At 60.5% G+C, this 19,763-nt stretch overlaps 1 protein-coding gene across 3 annotated transcripts in view; it reads left to right on the top strand.

Moving 5' to 3' along the window:
- LOC146813537 (uncharacterized) overlaps positions 1–19,763 on the top strand; it is a 469,352-nt gene that overhangs the window by 352,073 nt on the left and 97,516 nt on the right. For all 3 annotated transcript variants that reach the window (XM_085620297.1, XM_085620296.1, XM_085620298.1), the window contains one exon: positions 17,088–17,189. In XM_085620297.1, the coding sequence (XP_085476423.1) occupies positions 17,088–17,189 (102 nt within the window). The remainder of the gene's footprint in view (positions 1–17,087; positions 17,190–19,763) is intronic.

Here is a 19,763-nt window from a genome sequence, read left to right on the forward strand (position 1 = left end):
CGCCGTGCACTCAGGGATGCCCTTTCCTCACCCCTTTGCTACCCTGTGGAGCAGCCGCCGTGCTCTCAGTAATGCCCTTTCCTCACCCCACTACTGCCCTGGGGAGCAGCCGCCGTGCTCTCAGGATTGCCCTTTCCTCACCCCTCTGCTGCTCTGTGGAGCCGCCGCCATGCTCTCAGGAATGCCCTTTCCTCTCCCCTCTGCTGCCCTGGGGAGCAGCCGCCATGCTCTCAGGGATGCCCTTTCCTCACCCCTCTGCTGCCCCGTGGAGCAGCCGCCATGCTCTCAGGAATGCCCTTTCTTCACTCCTCTGCTGCCTGTGGAGCAGCCGCCATGATCTCAGGAATGCCCTTTCCTCAACCCTCTGCTGCCCTATGGCGCCGCCGCCATGCTCTCAGGAATGCCCTTTCCACACCCCTCTGCTGCCCTGTGGAGCCGCTGACATGCTCTCAGGAATGCCCTTTCCTCACCCCTCTCTTGCCCTGTGGAGCCGCCGCCATGCTCTCAGGAATGCCCTTTCCACACCCTTCTGCTGCCCTGTGGAGCCGCCGCCATGCTCTCAGGAATGCCCTTTCCTCACCCCTCTGCTGCCTGTGGAGCAGCCGCCATGCTCTCAGGAATGCCCTTTCCTCACCCCTCTGCTGCCCTGTGGAGCAGCCGCCATGCTCTCAGGAATGCCCTTTCCTCACCCCTCTGCTGCCCTGTGGAGCCGCCGCCATGCTCTCAGGAATGCCCTTTCCTCACCCCTCTGCTGCCCTGTGGAGCAGACGCCATGCTCTCAGAGATGCCCTTTCCTCACCCCTCTGCTGCCCTGTGGAGCAGCTGCCATGCTCTCAGGGATGCCCTTTCCTCACCCCTCTGCTGCCCTGTGGAGCAGCCGCCATGCTCTCAGGAATGCCCTTTCCTCACCGCTCTGCTGACCTGTGGAGCAGCCGCCATGCTCTCCGTAATGCCCTTTCCTCACCCCTCTGCTGCCCTGTGGAGCAGCCGCTGTGCACTCAGGGATGCCCTTTCCTCACCCCTCTGCTGCCCTGTGGAGCAGCCGCCGTGCACTCAGGGATGCCCTTTCCTCACCCCTTTGCTGCCCTGTGGAGCAGCCGCCGTGCTCTCAGTAATGCCCTTTCCTCACCCCACTACTGCCCTGGGGAGCAGCCGCCGTGCTCTCAGGATTGCCCTTTCCTCACCCCTCTGCTGCTCTGTGGAGCCGCCGCCATGCTCTCAGGAATGCCCTTTCCTCTCCCCTCTGCTGCCCTGGGGAGCAGCCGCCATGCTCTCAGGGATGCCCTTTCCTCACCCCTCTGCTGCCCTGTGGAGCAGCCGCCATGCTCTCAGGAATGCCCTTTCCTCACCCCTCTGCTGCCCTGTGGAGCAGCCGCCATGCTCTCAGGAATGCCCTTTCCTCACCCCTCTGCTGCCCTGAGGAGCAGCCGCCATGCTCTCAGGATTGCCCTTTCCTCACCTCTCTGCTGCCCTGTGGAGCCGCCGCCATGCTCTCAGGAATGCCCTTTCCTCACCCCTCTGCTGCCCTGTGGAGCCGCCGCCATGCTCTCATGAATGCCCTTTCCTCACCCCTCTGCTGGCCTGTGGAGCCGCCGCCATGCTCTCAGGAATGCCCTTTCCTCACCCCTCTGCTGCCTGTGGAGCAGCCGCCGTGCTCTCAGGAATGCCCTTTCCTCACCCCTCTGCTGCCCTGAGGAGCAGCCGCCATGCTCTCAGGAATGCCCTTTCCTCACCCCTCTGCTGCCCTGTGGAGCCGCCGTGCTCTCAGGAATGCCCTTTCCTCACCCCTCTGCTGCCTGTGGAGAAGCCGCCATGCTCTCAGGAATGCCCTTTTCTCACCCCTCTGCTGCCCTGTGGAGCAGCCGCCATGCTCTCAGGAATGCCCTTTCCTCACCCCTCTGCTGCACTGTGGAGCAGCCGCCATGCTCCCAGGAATGCCCTTTCTTCACCCCTCTGCTGCCCTGTGGAGCAGCTGCCATGCTCTCATGAATGCCCTTTCCTCACCCCTCTGCTGCTCTGTGGAGCAGCCGCCATGCTCTCAGGAATGCCCTTTCCTCACCCCTCTGCTGCCCTGTGGAGCAGCCTCCATGCTCTCATGAATGCCCTTTCCTCACCCCTCTGCTGCCCTGTGGAGCAGCCACCATGCTTTTAGGAATGCCCTTTCCTCACCCCTCTGCTGCCCTGTGGAGCCGCCGCCATGCTCTCAGGAATGCCCTTTCCTCACCCCTCTGCTGCCCTGTGGAGCCGCCACCATGCTCTCAGGGATGCCCTTTCATCACGCCTCTGCTGCCCTGTGGAGCCGCCGCCATGCTCTCAGGAATGCCCTTTCCTCACCCCTCTGCTGCCCTCTGGCGCAGCAGCCATGCTCTCAGGAATGCCCTTTCCTCACCCTTCTGCTGTCCTGTGGAGCCGCCACCATGCTCTCAGGGATGCCCTTTCCTCACCCCTCTGCTGCCCTGTGGAGCCGCCACCATGCTCTCAGGGATGCCCTTTCATCACCCCTCTGCTGCCCTGTGGAGCCGTCGCCATGGTCTCAGGAATGCCCTTTCCTCACCCCTCTGCTGCCCTGTGGAGCCGCCGCCATGCTCTCAGGAATGCCCTTTCCTCACCCCTCTGCTGCCCTGTGGAGCCGCCGCCATGCTCTCAGGAATGCCCTTTCCTCACCCCTCTGCTGCCCTCTGGCGCAGCAGCCATGCTCTCAGGAATGCCCTTTCCTCACCCTTCTGCTGTCCTGTGGAGCCGCCACCATGCTCTCAGGGATGCCCTTTCCTCACCCCTCTGCTGCCCTGTGGAGCCGCCACCATGCTCTCAGGGATGCCCTTTCATCACCCCTCTGCTGCCCTGTGGAGCCGTCGCCATGGTCTCAGGAATGCCCTTTCCTCACCCCTCTGCTGCCCTGTGGAGCCGCCGCCATGCTCTCAGGATTGCCCTTTCCTCACCCCTCTGCTGCCCTGTGGAGCAGCCGCCATGCTCTCAGGAATGTCCTTTCCTCACCCCTCTGCTGCCCTGTGGAGCCGCCGCCATGCTCTCAGGAATGCCCTTTCCTCACTCCTCTGCTGCCCTGTGAAGCAGCCGCCATGCTCTCAGGAATGCCCTTTCTTCACTCCTCTGCTGCCTGTGGAGCAGCCGCCATGATCTCAGGAATGCCCTTTACTCAACCCTCTGCTGCCCTATGGCGCCGCCGCCATGCTCTCAGGAATTCCCTTTCCACACCCCTCTGCTGCCCTGTGGAGCCGCTGACATGCTCTCAGGAATGCGCTTTCCTCACCCCTCTGCTGCCCTGTGGAGCCGCCGCCATGCTCTCAGGAATGCCCTTTCCACACCCTTCTGCAGCCCTGTGGAGCCTCCGCCATGCTCTCAGGAATGCCCTTTCCTCACCCCTCCGCTGCCTGTGGAGCAGCCGCCATGCTCTCAGGAATGCCCTTTCCTCACCCCTCTGCTGCCCTGTGGAGCAGCCGCCATGCTCTCAGGAATGCCCTTTCCTCACCCCTCTGCTGCCCTGTGGAGCCGCCGCCATGCTCTCAGGAATGCCCTTTCCTCACCCCTCTGCTGCCCTGTGGAGCAGCCGCCATGCTCTCAGAGATGCCCTTTCCTCACCCCTCTGCTGCCCTGTGGAGCAGCTGCCATGCTCTCAGGGATGCCCTTTCCTCACCCCTCTGCTGCCCTGTGGAGCAGCCGCCATGCTCTCAGGAATGCCCTTTCCTCACCGCTCTGCTGCCCTGTGGAGCAGCCACCATGCTCTCCGTAATGCCCTTTCCTCACCCCTCTGCTGCCCTGTGGAGCAGCCGCTGTGCACTCAGGGATGCCCTTTCCTCACCGCTCTGCTGCCCTGTGGAGCAGCCGCCGTGCACTCAGGGATGCCCTTTCCTCACCCCTTTGCTACCCTGTGGAGCAGCCGCCGTGCTCTCAGTAATGCCCTTTCCTCACCCCACTACTGCCCTGGGGAGCAGCCGCCGTGCTCTCAGGATTGCCCTTTCCTCACCCCTCTGCTGCTCTGTGGAGCCGCCGCCATGCTCTCAGGAATGCCCTTTCCTCTCCCCTCTGCTGCCCTGGGGAGCAGCCGCCATGCTCTCAGGGATGCCCTTTCCTCACCCCTCTGCTGCCCCGTGGAGCAGCCGCCATGCTCTCAGGAATGCCCTTTCTTCACTCCTCTGCTGCCTGTGGAGCAGCCGCCATGATCTCAGGAATGCCCTTTCCTCAACCTTCTGCTGCCCTATGGCGCCGCCGCCATGCTCTCAGGAATGCCCTTTCCACACCCCTCTGCTGCCCTGTGGAGCAGCTGCCATGCTCTCATGAATGCCCTTTCCTCACCCCTCTGCTGCTCTGTGGAGCAGCCGCCATGCTCTCAGGAATGCCCTTTCCTCACCCCTCTGCTGCCCTGTGGAGCAGCCGCCATGCTCTCATGAATGCCCTTTCCTCACCCCTCTGCTGCCCTGTGGAGCAGCCGCCATGCTTTTAGGAATGCCCTTTCCTCACCCCTCTGCTGCCCTGTGGAGCCGCCGCCATGCTCTCAGGAATGCCCTTTCCTCACCCCTCTGCTGCCCTGTGGAGCCGCCACCATGCTCTCAGGAATGCCCTTTCCTCACCCTTCTGCTGTCCTGTGGAGCCGCCACCATGCTCTCAGGGATGCCCTTTCCTCACCCCTCTGCTGCCCTGTGGAGCCGCCACCATGCTCTCAGGGATGCCCTTTCATCACCCCTCTGCTGCCCTGTGGAGCCGTCGCCATGGTCTCTGGAATGCCCTTTCCTCACCCCTCTGCTGCCCTGTGGAGCCGCCGCCATGCTCTCAGGAATGCCCTTTCCTCACCCCTCTGCTGCCCTGTGGAGCAGCCGCCATGCTCTCAGGAATGTCCTTTCCTCACCCCTCTGCTGCCCTGTGGAGCCGCCGCCATGCTCTCAGGAATGCCCTTTCCTCACTCCTCTGCTGCCTTGTGAAGCAGCCGCCATGCTCTCAGGAATGCCCTTTCTTCACTCCTCTGCTGCCTGTGGAGCAGCCGCCATGATCTCAGGAATGCCCTTTCCTCAACCCTCTGCTGCCCTATGGCGCCGCCGCCATGCTCTCAGGAATTCCCTTTCCACACCCCTCTGCTGCCCTGTGGAGCCGCTGACATGCTCTCAGGAATGCCCTTTCCTCACCCCTCTGCTGCCCTGTGGAGCCGCCGCCATGCTCTCAGGAATGCCCTTTCCACACCCTTCTGCTGCCCTGTGGAGCCGCCGCCATGCTCTCAGGAATGCCCTTTCCTCACCCCTCTGCTGCCTGTGGAGCAGCCGCCATGCTCTCAGGAATGCCCTTTCCTCACCCCTCTGCTGCCCTGTGGAGCAGCCGCCATGCTCTCAGGAATGCCCTTTCCTCACCCCTCTGCTGCCCTGTGGAGCCGCCGCCATGCTCTCAGGAATGCCCTTTCCTCACCCCTCTGCTGCCCTGTGGAGCAGCCGCCATGCTCTCAGAGATGCCCTTTCCTCACCCCTCTGCTGCCCTGTGGAGCAGCTGCCATGCTCTCAGGGATGCCCTTTCCTCACCCCTCTGCTGCCCTGTGGAGCAGCCGCCATGCTCTCAGGAATGCCCTTTCCTCACCGCTCTGCTGCCCTGTGGAGCAGCCACCATGCTCTCCGTAATGCCCTTTCCTCACCCCTCTGCTGCCCTGTGGAGCAGCCGCTGTGCACTCAGGGATGCCCTTTCCTCACCGCTCTGCTGCCCTGTGGAGCAGCCGCCGTGCACTCAGGGATGCCCTTTCCTCACCCCTTTGCTACCCTGTGGAGCAGCCGCCGTGCTCTCAGTAATGCCCTTTCCTCACCCCACTACTGCCCTGGGGAGCAGCCGCCGTGCTCTCAGGATTGCCCTTTCCTCACCCCTCTGCTGCTCTGTGGAGCCGCCGCCATGCTCTCAGGAATGCCCTTTCCTCTCCCCTCTGCTGCCCTGGGGAGCAGCCGCCATGCTCTCAGGGATGCCCTTTCCTCACCCCTCTGCTGCCCCGTGGAGCAGCCGCCATGCTCTCAGGAATGCCCTTTCTTCACTCCTCTGCTGCCTGTGGAGCAGCCGCCATGATCTCAGGAATGCCCTTTCCTCAACCCTCTGCTGCCCTATGGCGCCGCCGCCATGCTCTCAGGAATGCCCTTTCCACACCCCTCTGCTGCCCTGTGGAGCCGCTGACATGCTCTCAGGAATGCCCTTTCCTCACCCCTCTCTTGCCCTGTGGAGCCGCCGCCATGCTCTCAGGAATGCCCTTTCCACACCCTTCTGCTGCCCTGTGGAGCCGCCGCCATGCTCTCAGGAATGCTGTTGGACAGGCCACACAGAGGGCTTGCTTCCCCCCCGCACGACAGGGCCCGAGCTCCGGCCCACCAGGCATACCCCCGTGACAAGCCCCTGTACTCCGTCTCCCGACGGACCCTCTGCCCTCGGACCCCTACTCATCACGGGGCCCAGCCCCACCGGCTTCCCCGGCCGGGTCAAGCCGCCATCTTGGGCCCTGCACCACGCGGCCGCGTGGCCTCACCTCGACCCTAACCCCGGGCCTGGCCGGCCCGACATCCCGGCACCACCATCCACCCAGGAGGTGAGCGGACCACTTGGCAGGTCAATGGGAGAACGAAGCGTCAAGAGCTCTTCCCCCGCCAGGTGCCGATCGCCTCCAGCAGCCCCCAGGCGCTGGCTCCACCCCCTGCTGGGTGTCTGGACACCTTCATCCCGGACCCTCCGACCTCCCAGTGCGAGGGTCCGGACATCAAAGGGCACCAGCCCTATAACTAAGGCAGCTCCGGAGCAGGAAGGCAGTTGTATCCTGGAGTCGAGAGACACCGAGTGAACTCAACCCTGACGGTCTACTGGCGCTGCCGTAGCCCGCTCTTGTGAACCATCGTCCTGCCTGCTGGCGCTGCCGCGGCCTTCTGCAACCTTCATCTTCCTGGGACCTGCTGGCGCTGCCGCGGCCCGTTGTAACGACCATCTTCCTGGGACCTGCTGGCGCTGCCGCGGCCCGTTGTAACGACCATCTTCACCGGGACCTGCTGGCGCTGCCGCGGACCGTACATCTTCCTGGGACCTGCTGGCGCTGCCGCGGCCCGTTGTAACGACCATCTTCACCGGGACCTGCTGGCGCTGCCGCGGACCGTACATCTTCCGGGGACCTGCTGGCGCTGCCGCGGCCCGTTGTATCAACCACCCTTACCGGGACCTGCTGGCGCTGCCGCGGACCGTACTGCCTAAACACCAAGCTCGAGGATTGTGAGCTCGTCAGCATCTCATCTGAACTACCTGATTGGTAAATAGACTGACCCGCTACCCCCTTCCCTACCTTACGAGACTCTAATCGAGGGGACCCCTGCGTCCAGACCTCCTTGTACCATTCTACCGTATCATAACTAAGTACCTATAAAGGACACTGAACCTTATCCGTGTGTGATCTCTGTCTGTGGGGGGGGGGGAAGTTACTTGTCTGTACGATCGCTGGAGACGGCTCTCCCCAGAGACCTCTCCCCCTGACCCCGGCCGGCCCTCCCGGTCCGTCTACCTTTTCTAACATTGGTGGCCAGCGGCGCGATCCGAATCAACGCGTAATCGTACAGAGAGTAGCTCACCCCACGACAAAAACACGATGTCGACCAAAGAGAGCAGCTCCACCGAGAAATTCCAAATGGAGAAATTAGAAGAATACAACCACCGCGAACTGAGACAATTTTGCATGGAACTTGGCATTGCTACCACCGGCCTGAGTACCAAGGATGATCTAAAGCGCGCTCTGGAGTCATGGACAGAAACGGGGGTCACAGGACCCTCCGACCAAAGCAGCGTCACACCAGACCAAACCAGCATCACACCAGAGGGGAACGCCACGGCTCCCGAGGAGCGGGGAACGGGCCTCCCGCAAGAGGAGATCCGAGAAAGAGACAGAGTCAGATTACACGAGTTGGAGATGGCACGACTCAAGATGGATGGGGAACTCAAGTTGGCTGAACAGAAACTTAACCTCGAGCAGATGCGGCTTCGAGAGGAACGAGAAGAAAAGCAGAGACAAAGAGAGCTGGAAGAGAAAAAAATAACGCTCGAGCACGAGCGCCGACTAGCGGAAATAGAACTGCGCAAACAGAATAAGGAACTGGGGGTGCCTGAGCGACCACACACCCCGGGGCCAAGTGAGAAAAAAGTTCACATCCCCAAGGATGTTGTCCGCGAATATGTCCGAGAAGACGACATACAACAGTGGTTTAAAGCCTATGAGATCGCAATGACCTCCCACCGAATCGACCGGAGTGATTGGGGAGCCGGACTTTGGGGGAGGTTTATCAACGAGGGTCGCGATCCCCTGCTGCAGCTCCCCGATCACCAGATGTCGTCCTACGACCACATGAAGGCTGCCCTCCTCACCCGCTACGGCCTCACGCCCGAGATGTACCGCCAGAGGTTCAGAGATTGCACCAGGATCCCAGGTACAACTTGGGTAGAATACGTGAACTATTTCAGCCGGGCATTCGAAGGGTGGATCAAGGGAAGTCAGGTCGCCACTTACGAACAACTCTTCAACCTTATGGTGTGGGAGCACCTGTCAAACAACTGTTTCGTCGAGCTCCGGCAGCACCTACTCGACAGTAAGCTGACCGACCCCCGGCAGCTCGCCGCCGAAGCTGACCGGTGGGAAAGCACCCGAGTGGGCCGGAGAGGGCCCCACGATCAGAACAGAGGCAACCAAGGCCAGCACCGTCCTCGGGGAGGAGGAGGGGGCCAGGGGCGAGGGAGAGACGCCTTACCAACAACACCCGTGGCCAGCACCCCGCCTCCGGCCGGCCGGGGCAACCCCCCGTTGCGGCCTGGGTACCGAGCCAACGTCACGTGCCACCGGTGCCAGCGACTAGGCCACTACGCCAATGACCCGAACTGCCCGCTAAATCAAACACCCAAGCCCCGCCAGGTAGCGGCCGCTGCCCTAGGGGAAGAGCAATCATCGGAAGGACCCGAAGAGTACGAGCCGGCCCAGCAAGGGTGGGAACCGGCCGCCATGGTCCTGGCATGCCTAGGGGGAAGGGACATGGTTCCGCGGGCTCCCCTACCCGCCAACACCCGAAAATACGGTCAGTGGGTGACCATTAATGGACAGAGAGCCGAGGCCTTGCGTGACACCGGCGCCAGCGTGACGGCTGTCCGCTGTCATCTGGTGAAGCCCGAGCAGATCCTGCCGAACATTCTCTGCCCCGTCCGCTCGGCAGATAACTCTGAGAGTATGTGTAAGATGGCCTGCGTCCCGTTTGAATGGGGAGGGGTCTCCGGCCTACTAAAGGTGACGGTCCGGGACGATGCCCCCGTGGACTGCCTCCTGGGGAATGACCTCGAGAGTTCCCCGTGGGCCACCGTCGAGAGAAGAGAGCACTTGGGGATGCTGGGCCTCCCGGACTGGGCCTGCATAACCACCCGATCCATGGCCGCCCGGGCCACCCCCCGATCAGAAGAAACCGAATGGCCAGCACCTCCGCCCCCGGTTGCCCCCGTCGAGGGCAACGGCGAGTCCGATCTCCCGGACCCGACTATCGAAGCAGACGCACAACACCAGGACCTTCCGGATCTGGCTCAGTGGCGTCAAGAGGGGGGGCCCACCCAAGAACAGTTCCGCCAGGAACAAAAGACCTGTCCCTTCCTCGAGGGACTCCGCCAACAAGCCGATACCCAAAACGCAGGGGACACCCCCGGAACCCACTGGGTCTACTGGGACAACGACCTGCTCTACAGCGAGCAAAGAATCGCCGAGCTGGGGGCCGGTCGAGTTCTGGTGGTACCGCTCCGCTTCCGAGACTTTCTGCTCAACCTGGCCCACGATGTCCCCCTGGCCGGACACCTGGGCCAGGACAAAACATACAGTCGCCTGGTGACCCACTTTTTCTGGCCGAAAATGAGGAATGACATCCTGAACCACTGCCGATCTTGCCCCACGTGCCAAGCCAGCGGGAAGAGTGGTCGGAAGCTGAAGGCCCCTCTGCAACCCTTCCCTGTGGTCACCACCCCGTTCGAGAGGGTGGGGATAGACATTGTGGGGCCTCTGGACCCCCGCACGGCACAAGGACACAGGTTCATCTTGGTACTAGTGGACCATGCCACCCGCTACCCCGAGGCGGTGCCCCTACGGACAGTGACAGCTCCGGTGGTTGGCCGGGCCCTGATGGGGATCTTCTCCCGGGTAGGCTTCCCCCGAGAAGTCGTCAGCGACCGAGGTACGAATTTCATATCTAAATACATGAAGTCCCTCTGGCAACAATGCGGGGTCACCTACAGATTCACGACCCCCTATCACCCCCAAGGGAACGGACTAGTGGAGCGTTTTAACCGCACTCTCAAGGGGATGATTGGGGGATTGGAAGAGCCTCTCCGTCGCCAGTGGGATGTGCTGCTCCCGTGCCTCCTCTTCGCCTACCGAGAAGTCCCCCAGAAGTCCCTCGGCTTTAGCCCTTTCGAACTCCTGTACGGGCACCCTGTGCGAGGGCCCCTCAGCCTAGTCAAGGAAGGTTGGGAGATGGCCCCCTTAACGACCCCTCCCGACGTCTTCAAATACATCCTGGCCCTACGAAACCAGACCCGGCGCTTCAGGGAGATGGCCAAGGCGAACCTCGAGGCCAGTCAGGAGGACATGAAGAGGTGGTATGATCACAATGCCTCCTCCGTTGAATTCGAGCCTGGGCAGCAAGTATGGGTAATGTCCCCCACCGAACCATGTGCCCTGCAAGACAAGTGGACGGGGCCCTTCAAAGTGGTCGAGCGTAAAAGCCCCGTCACTTACCTCATCGACATGGGGACCACCCGGAACCCCCTGCGGGTCCTCCACACCAACCGGCTCAAACCACACTTTGTGCGCTCCGAACTAAGCCTCCTGATGGCGACCGACAGTGGTACAGAAGAAGACTCCGAGCCCCTCCCGGATCTCTTGAAGACTCAGGAGAAGGACGGCTCCGTGGATGGGGTCCGGCTCTCCGACGCCCTCACTTCGGAGCAACGCCAGGACTGCCGGGACCTCCTGCTGCCGGTCGCTGCCCTGTTCTCCCTCACCCCCGGGGTCACTCCTTGGTGTTTGCACGACGTAGACACCGGGGACAGTCCCCCGGTCCGGCACCGGGCCTACCGCGTACCAGATCGGGTACGGGCCTGCATACAGGAGGAAGTGGCCAAGATGCTCACGATCGGGGTCATCGAGCCCTCGGACAGTCCCTGGGCCAGTCCGGTTGTATTAGTTCCCAAGGCCGCTGCCCCCGGCACCGCCCCTGAACTGAGATTCTGCGTCGACTACCGGGGCTTGAACGCTGTCACCCGGACCGACGCTCATCCCATCCCCCGAGCAGACGAGCTGATCGACCGGCTGGGGGCCGCCCGCTACCTTAGTATCTTCGACCTAACGGCGGGCTACTGGCAGATCGGCCTCACACCCAGGGCTCAGGAACGGTCAGCCTTCTCCACCCCCGATGGCCACTATCAATTTAAGGTCATGCCCTTTGGCATGAAGAATGCCCCCGCCACATTCCAACGTCTTGTGAACCAGGTCTTGGCAGGGCTCGAAGAATTCAGCGCTGCCTACCTGGACGATATCGCTGTATACAGCCGCCACTGGTCCGACCACCTCCGTCACCTCCAAGAGGTCCTCCAAGCCCTCCAGCGGGCCGGCCTCACCATTAAAGCCGGCAAGTGCCAAATTGGCCAAGGGTCGGTGACCTACCTTGGGCACCAAGTGGGAAGCGGGCTGGTGGCCCCACTACAACTTAAGATTGCTGCCATCCAGTCCTGGCAGCCCCCCGTCACCCAGACCGAGGTCCGAGCCTTCTTGGGGCTCACCGGATACTACCGGCGGTTCGTAAAGGACTACGGCAGCATCGTGGGGCCCCTCACGGGACTCACATCCAAGAATCAACCGAAGCGGGTCCACTGGACTCCTGATTGTCAAGCGGCCTTCGAGGAGCTGAAGGCCGCCCTGTGCACCGCCCCGGTGCTCCAGGCCCCCGATTACAGTCGGGAATTTGTGGTGCAGACCGACGCCTCCGACCACGGCATCGGGGCCGTCCTCTCTCAGCTGAACTCCGAAGGTCATGACCAGCCGGTGGCCTTCATCAGTCGACGTCTCCTGGCCCGAGAACAGCGTTGGAGCACAATCGAGAGGGAGGCATTTGCAGTAGTGTGGGCCCTCAAAAAGCTCCGACCCTATCTCTTCGGTACCCACTTCCGGGTACAAACCGACCATCGACCCCTGCAATGGCTGATGCAGATGCGGGGGGAGAACCCAAAACTCTTGCGCTGGTCCATTTCCCTGCAGGGAATGGACTTCACTGTGGAGCACCGGCCAGGCCAAGACCACGCCAACGCGGATGGCCTGTCCCGCTTTTTCCGCCTCGACGAAGAGAGTCCCCAAGGAGATGGGTGACTCTCCCCGCCTTCAGCTGGGGGGGACGCATGTTGGACAGGCCACACAGAGGGCTTGCTTCCCCCCCGCACGACAGGGCCCGAGCTCCGGCCCACCAGGCATACCCCCGTGACAAGCCCCTGTACTCCGTCTCCCGACGGACCCTCTGCCCTCGGACCCCTACTCATCACGGGGCCCAGCCCCACCGGCTTCCCCGGCCGGGTCAAGCCGCCATCTTGGGCCCTGCACCACGCGGCCGCGTGGCCTCACCTCGACCCTAACCCCGGGCCTGGCCGGCCCGACATCCCGGCACCACCATCCACCCAGGAGGTGAGCGGACCACTTGGCAGGTCAATGGGAGAACGAAGCGTCAAGAGCTCTTCCCCCGCCAGGTGCCGATCGCCTCCAGCAGCCCCCAGGCGCTGGCTCCACCCCCTGCTGGGTGTCTGGACACCTTCATCCCGGACCCTCCGACCTCCCAGTGCGAGGGTCCGGACATCAAAGGGCACCAGCCCTATAACTAAGGCAGCTCCGGAGCAGGAAGGCAGTTGTATCCTGGAGTCGAGAGACACCGAGTGAACTCAACCCTGACGGTCTACTGGCGCTGCCGTAGCCCGCTCTTGTGAACCATCGTCCTGCCTGCTGGCGCTGCCGCGGCCTTCTGCAACCTTCATCTTCCTGGGACCTGCTGGCGCTGCCGCGGCCCGTTGTAACGACCATCTTCCTGGGACCTGCTGGCGCTGCCGCGGCCCGTTGTAACGACCATCTTCACCGGGACCTGCTGGCGCTGCCGCGGACCGTACATCTTCCTGGGACCTGCTGGCGCTGCCGCGGCCCGTTGTAACGACCATCTTCACCGGGACCTGCTGGCGCTGCCGCGGACCGTACATCTTCCGGGGACCTGCTGGCGCTGCCGCGGCCCGTTGTATCAACCACCCTTACCGGGACCTGCTGGCGCTGCCGCGGACCGTACTGCCTAAACACCAAGCTCGAGGATTGTGAGCTCGTCATCATCTCATCTGAACTACCTGATTGGTAAATAGACTGACCCGCTACCCCCTTCCCTACCTTACGAGACTCTAATCGAGGGGACCCCTGCGTCCAGACCTCCTTGTACCATTCTACCGTATCATAACTAAGTACCTATAAAGGACACTGAACCTTATCCGTGTGTGATCTCTGTCTGTGGGGGGGGGGAAGTTACTTGTCTGTACGATCGCTGGAGACGGCTCTCCCCGGAGACCTCTCCCCCTGACCCCGGCCGGCCCTCCCGGTCCGTCTACCTTTTCTAACAAATGCCCTTTCCTCACCCCTCTGCTGCCTGTGGAGCAGCCGCCATGCTCTCAGGAATGCCCTTTCCTCACCCCTCTGCTGCCCTGTGGAGCAGCCGCCATGCTTTCAGGAATGCCCTTTCCTCACCCCTCTGCTGCCCTGTGGAGCCGCCGCCATGCTCTCAGGAATGCCCTTTCCTCACCCCTCTGCTGCCCTGTGGAGCAGACGCCATGCTCTCAGAGATGCCCTTTCCTCACCCCTCTGCTGCCCTGTGGAGCAGCTGCCATGCTCTCAGGGATGCCCTTTCCTCACCCCTCTGCTGCCCTGTGGCGCAGCCGCCATGCTCTCAGGAATGCCCTTTCCTCACCGCTCTGCTGACCTGTGGAGCAGCCGCCATGCTCTCCGTAATGCCCTTTCCTCACCCCTCTGCTGCCCTGTGGAGCAGCCGCTGTGCACTCAGGGATGCCCTTTCCTCACCCCTCTGCTGCCCTGTGGAGCAGCCGCCGTGCACTCAGGGATGCCCTTTCCTCACCCCTTTGCTGCCCTGTGGAGCAGCCGCCGTGCTCTCAGTAATGCCCTTTCCTCACCCCACTACTGCCCTGGGGAGCAGCCGCCGTGCTCTCAGGATTGCCCTTTCCTCACCCCTCTGCTGCTCTGTGGAGCCGCCGCCATGCTCTCAGGAATGCCCTTTCCTCTCCCCTCTGCTGCCCTGGGGAGCAGCCGCCATGCTCTCAGGGATGCCCTTTCCTCACCCCTCTGCTGCCCTGTGGAGCAGCCGCCATGCTCTCAGGAATGCCCTTTCCTCACTCCTCTGCTGCCCTGTGGAGCAGCCGCCATGCTCTCAGGAATGCCCTTTCCTCACCCCTCTGCTGCTCTGTGGAGCCGCCGCCATGCTCTCAGGAATGCCCTTTCCTCACCCCTCTGCTGCCTGTGGAGCAGCCGCCGTGCTCTCAGGAATGCCCTTTCCTCACCCCTCTGCTGCCCTGAGGAGCAGCCGCCATGCTCTCAGGATTGTCCTTTCCTCACCTCTCTGCTGCCCTGTGGAGCCGCCGCCATGCTCTCAGGAATGCCCTTTCCTCACCCCTCTGCTGCCCTGTGGAGCCGCCGCCATGCTCTCATGAATGCCCTTTCCTCACCCCTCTGCTGGCCTGTGGAGCCGCCGCCATGCTCTCAGGAATGCCCTTTCCTCACCCCTCTGCTGCCCTGGGGAGCAGCCGCCATGGTCTCAGGAATGCCCTTTCCTCACCCCTTTGCTGCCCTGGGGAGCAGCCGCCATGGTCTCAGGAATACCCTTTCCTCACCCCTCTGCTGCCCTGGGGAGCAGCCGCCATGGTCTCAGGAATGCCCTTTCCTCACCCCTCTGCTGCCCTGTGGAGCCGTCGCCATGCTCTCAGGAATGCACTTTCCTCACCCCTATGCTGCCCTGGGGAGCAGCCGCCATGGTCTCAGGAATGCCCTTTCCTCACCCCTCTGCTGCCCTGGGGAGCAGCCACCATGCTCTCAGGAATGCCCTTTCCTCACCCCACTGCTGCCCTGTGGAGCCGCCGCCATGCTCTCAGGAATGCCCTTTCCTCACCCCTCTGCTGCCCTGTGGAGCAGCCGCCATGGTCTCCTTAATGCCCTTTCCTCACCCCTCTGCTGCCCTGTGGAGCCGCCGCCATGCTCCCGGGAATGCCCTTTCCTCACCCCTCTGCTGCCCTGTGGAGCAGCCGCCATGCTCTCAGGAATGCCCTTTCCTCACCCCTCTGCTGCCCTGTGGAGCAGCCGCCATGCTCTCCGTAATGCCCTTTCCTCACCCCTCTGCTGCCCTGTGGAGCCGTCGCCATGCTCTCAGGAATGCACTTTCCTCACCCCTATGCTGCCCTGGGGAGCAGCCGCCATGGTCTCAGGAATGCCCTTTCCTCACCCCTCTGCTGCCCTGGGGAGCAGCCACCATGCTCTCAGGAATGCCCTTTCCTCACCCCACTGCTGCCCTGTGGAGCCGCCGCCATGCTCTCAGGAATGCCCTTTCCTCACCCCTCTGCTGCCCTGTGGAGCAGCCGCCATGGTCTCCTTAATGCCCTTTCCTCACCCCTCTGCTGCCCTGTGGAGCCGCCGCCATGCTCCCGGGAATGCCCTTTCCTCACCCCTCTGCTGCCCTGTGGAGCAGCCGCCATGCTCTCAGGAATGCCCTTTCCTCACCCCTCTGCTGCCCTGTGGAGCAGCCGCCATGCTCTCCGTAATGCCCTTTCCTCACCCCTCTGCTGCCCTGTGGAGCAGCCGCTGTGCACTCAGGGATGCCCTTTCCTCACCCCTCTGCTGCCCTGTGGAGCAGCCGCCGTGCACTCAGGGATGCCCTTTCCTCACCCCTTTGCTGCCCTGTGGAGCAGCCGCCGTGCTCTCAGGAATGCCCTTTCCTCACCCCTCTACTGCCCTGGGGAGCAGCCGCTGTGCTCTCAGGATTGCCCTTTCCTCACCCCTCTGCTGCTCTGTGGATCCGCCGTCATGCTCTCAGGAATGCCCTTTCCTCTCCCCTCTGCTGCCCTGTGGAGCAGCCGCCATGCTCTCAGGGATGCCCTTTCCTCACCCCTCTGCTGCCCTGTGGATCAGCCGCCATGCTCTCAGGAATGCCCTTTCCTCACTCCTCTTATGCCCTGTGGAGCAGCCGCCATGCTCTCAGGAATGCCCTTTCCTCCCCCCTCTGCTGCTCTGTGGAGCCGCCGCCATGCTCTCTGGAATGCCCTTTCCTCACCCCTCTGCTGCCCTGAGGAGCAGCCGCCATGCTCTCAGGATTGCCCTTTCCTCACCTCTCTGCTGCCCTGTGGAGCCGCCGCCATGCTCTCATGAATGCCCTTTCCTCACCCCTCTGCTGCCCTGTGGAGCCGCCGCCATGCTCTCAGGAATGCCCTTTCCTCACCCCTCTGCTGCCTTGGGGAGCAGTCGCCATGGTCTCAGGAATGCCCTTTCCTAATCCCCTCTGCTGCCCTGTGGAGCAGCCGCCATGCTCTCCGTAATGCCCTTTCCTCACCCCTCTGCTGCCCTGTGGAGCAGCCGCCATGCTCTCAGGAATGCCCTTTCCTCACCCCTCTGCTGCCCTGTGGAGCAGCCGCCATGCTCTCAGGAATGCCCTTTCCTCACCCCTCTGCTGCCTTGGGGAGCAGTCGCCATGGTCTCAGGAATGCCCTTTCCTCACCCCTCTGCTGCCCTGTGGAGCAGCCGCCATGCCACCCCATCACCCCTGCTAGTCCTTCTGTCTGAGCAGTGATTCAGTCCTGGCCTCTTGTGGCTTTTCACACACATTTGTCTACAGAATTCGGGAAGGAACAAAAGAAAGTTAATGATCAGGATTCCGGTGCTCCAGTCCTGGGCACGGAGTGTTTTCTCGGGCTCGATGGCAGGCAGTAATGCAGGTTTTATACATATCCTCGGATGGCACTTTTCTGACCAGACTTTTCTGTTTTTTTTCTTTTAGGTGATTTTTTTCTGTCATCAGAGTTTTCGCTTTTAGAAACCATCACAGACAACAGCAGGATGCTTTTACAGCTGAAGGAGGAGATTGAAGTCGGAAATACTGGTGAGCAGCCTTTATTGATTGTCCAAGGATTGAAGTGCAAAAGACCTTTGTTTGTAACTTGCTGACTGTGATCCAAAATGCAGTAACACATGTGTGACGTGTTGGCCGAGGGGTGGGTGTGCTTGGCTCAGGGGTACAATGGGACAGAACATGTGCTGGCATTTGATCTGCTGAGGAAGGTTCTTTTAGTTTCTCTGACGGCCTCTGTGCTCTGTAGCAATCTTCGATCACTGTGTATTCCAGATGTTTGGTGAAACTGACAGCCTCTGTAGCAATCTTCGATCACTGTGTCTTCCAGATGTTCGGTGAAACTGACGGCCTCTGTAGCAATCTTCGATCACGGTGTCTTCCAGATGTTCGGTGAAACTGACAGCCTCTGTAGCAATCTTCGATCACTGTGTCTTCCAGATGTTCGGTGAAACTGACGGCCTCTGTAGCAATCTTCGATCACTGTGTATTCCAGATGTTCGGTGAAACTGACAGCCTCTGTAGCAATCTTCAATCACTGTGTATTCCAGATGTTTGGTGAAACTGACGGCCTCTGTAGCAATCTTCGATCACTGTATTCCAGATGTTCGGTGAAACTGACGGCCTCTGTAGCAATCTTCGATCACTGTGTATTCCAGATGTTCGGTGAAACTGACGGCCTCTGTAGCAATCTTCGATCACTGTGTATTCCAGATGTTCGGTGAAACTGACGGCCTCTGTCGCAATCTTCGACCACTGTGTCTTCCAGATGTTCGGTGAAACTGACGGCCACTGTAGCAATCTTTGACCACTGTGTCTTCCAGATGTTCAGTGAAACTGACGGCCACTGTAGCAATCTTCGATCACTGTGTATTCCAGATGTTCGGTGAAACTGACGGCCTCTGTAGCAATCTTTGATCACTGTATTCCAGATGTTCGGGGAAACTGACGGCCTCTGTAGCAATCTTCGATCACTGTGTATTCCAGATGTTCGGTGAAACTGACGGCCTCTGTCGCAATCTTCGATCCCTGTGTGTTTCAGATGTTCGGTGAAACTGACGGCCTCTGTAGCAATCTTCGATCACTGTGTATTCCAGATGTTCGGTGAAACTGATGGCCTCTGTCGCAATCTTCGATCACTGTGTATTCCAGATGTTCGGTGAAACTGACGGCCTCTGTAGCAATCTTCGATCACTGTGTATTCCAGATGTTCAGTGAAACTGACGGCCTCTGTCGCAATCTTCGATCACTGTGTATTCCAGATGTTCGGTGAAACTGATGGTCTCTGTAGCAATCTTCGATCACTGTGTATTCCTGATGTTCGGTGAAACTGACGGCCTCTGTAGCAATCTTCGATCACTGTGTGTTCCAGATGTTCGGTGAAACTGACGGCCTCTGTAGCAATCTTCGATCACTGTGTATTCCATATGTTCGGTGAAACTGACGGCCTCTGTCGCAATCTTCGATCACTGTGTATTCCAGATGTTCGGTGAAACTGATGGCCTCTGTAGCAATCTTCGATCACTGTGTATTCCTGATGTTCGGTGAAACTGACGGCCTCTGTAGCAATCTTCGATCACTGTGTGTTCCAGATGTTCGGTGAAACTGACGGCCTGTGTAGCAATCTTCGATCACTGTGTGTTCCAGATGTTCGGTGAAACTGACGGCCTATGTCGCAATCTTCGATCACTGTGTATTCCAGATGTTCGGTGAAACTGATGGCCTCTGTAGCAATCTTCGATCACTGTGTATTCCTGATGTTCGGTGAAACTGATGGCCTCTGTAGCAATCTTCGATCACTGTGTGTTCCAGATGTTCAGTGAAACTGACGGCCTCTGTAGCAATCTTCGATCACTGTGTATTCCAGATGTTCGGTGAAACTGACGGCCTCTGTCGCAATCTTCGATCCCTGTGTGTTCCAGATGTTCGGTGAAACTGACGGCCTCTGTTGCAATCTTCGATCACTGTGTATTCCAGATGTTCAGTGAAACTGACGGCCTCTGTCGCAATCTTCGATCACTGTGTATTCCAGATGTTCGGTGAAACTGACGGCCTCTGTAGCAATCTTCGATCACTGTGTATTCCAGATGTTCAGTGAAACTGACGGCCTCTGTAGCAATCTTCGATCACTGTGTATTCCAGACGTTCGGTGAAACTGATGGCCTCTGTAGCAATCTTCGATCACTGTGTATTCCTGATGTTCGGTGAACCTGACGGCCTCTGTAGCAATCTTCGATCACTGTGTGTTCCAGATGTTCGGTGAAACTGACGGCCTCTGTAGCAATCTTCGATCACTGTGTGTTCCAGATGTTCGGTGAAACTGACGGCCTCTGTCGCAATCTTCGATCACTGTGTATTCCAGATGTTCGGTGAAACTGATGGCCTCTGTAGCAATCTTCGATCACTGTGTATTCCTGATGTTCAGTGAAACTGATGGCCTCTGTAGCAATCTTCGATCACTGTGTATTCCTGATGTTCGGTGAAACTGACGGCCTCTGTAGCAATCTTCGATCACTGTGTGTTCCAGATGTTCGGTGAAACTGACGGCCTCTGTAGCAATCTTCGATCACTGTGTGTTCCAGATGTTCGGCGGAGACACTTGACTGA

The sequence above is a fragment of the Triturus cristatus genome, chromosome 7 (genome assembly GCF_964204655.1).
Source record: "Triturus cristatus chromosome 7, aTriCri1.1, whole genome shotgun sequence".
NCBI classification, from domain to species: domain Eukaryota; kingdom Metazoa; phylum Chordata; class Amphibia; order Caudata; family Salamandridae; genus Triturus; species Triturus cristatus.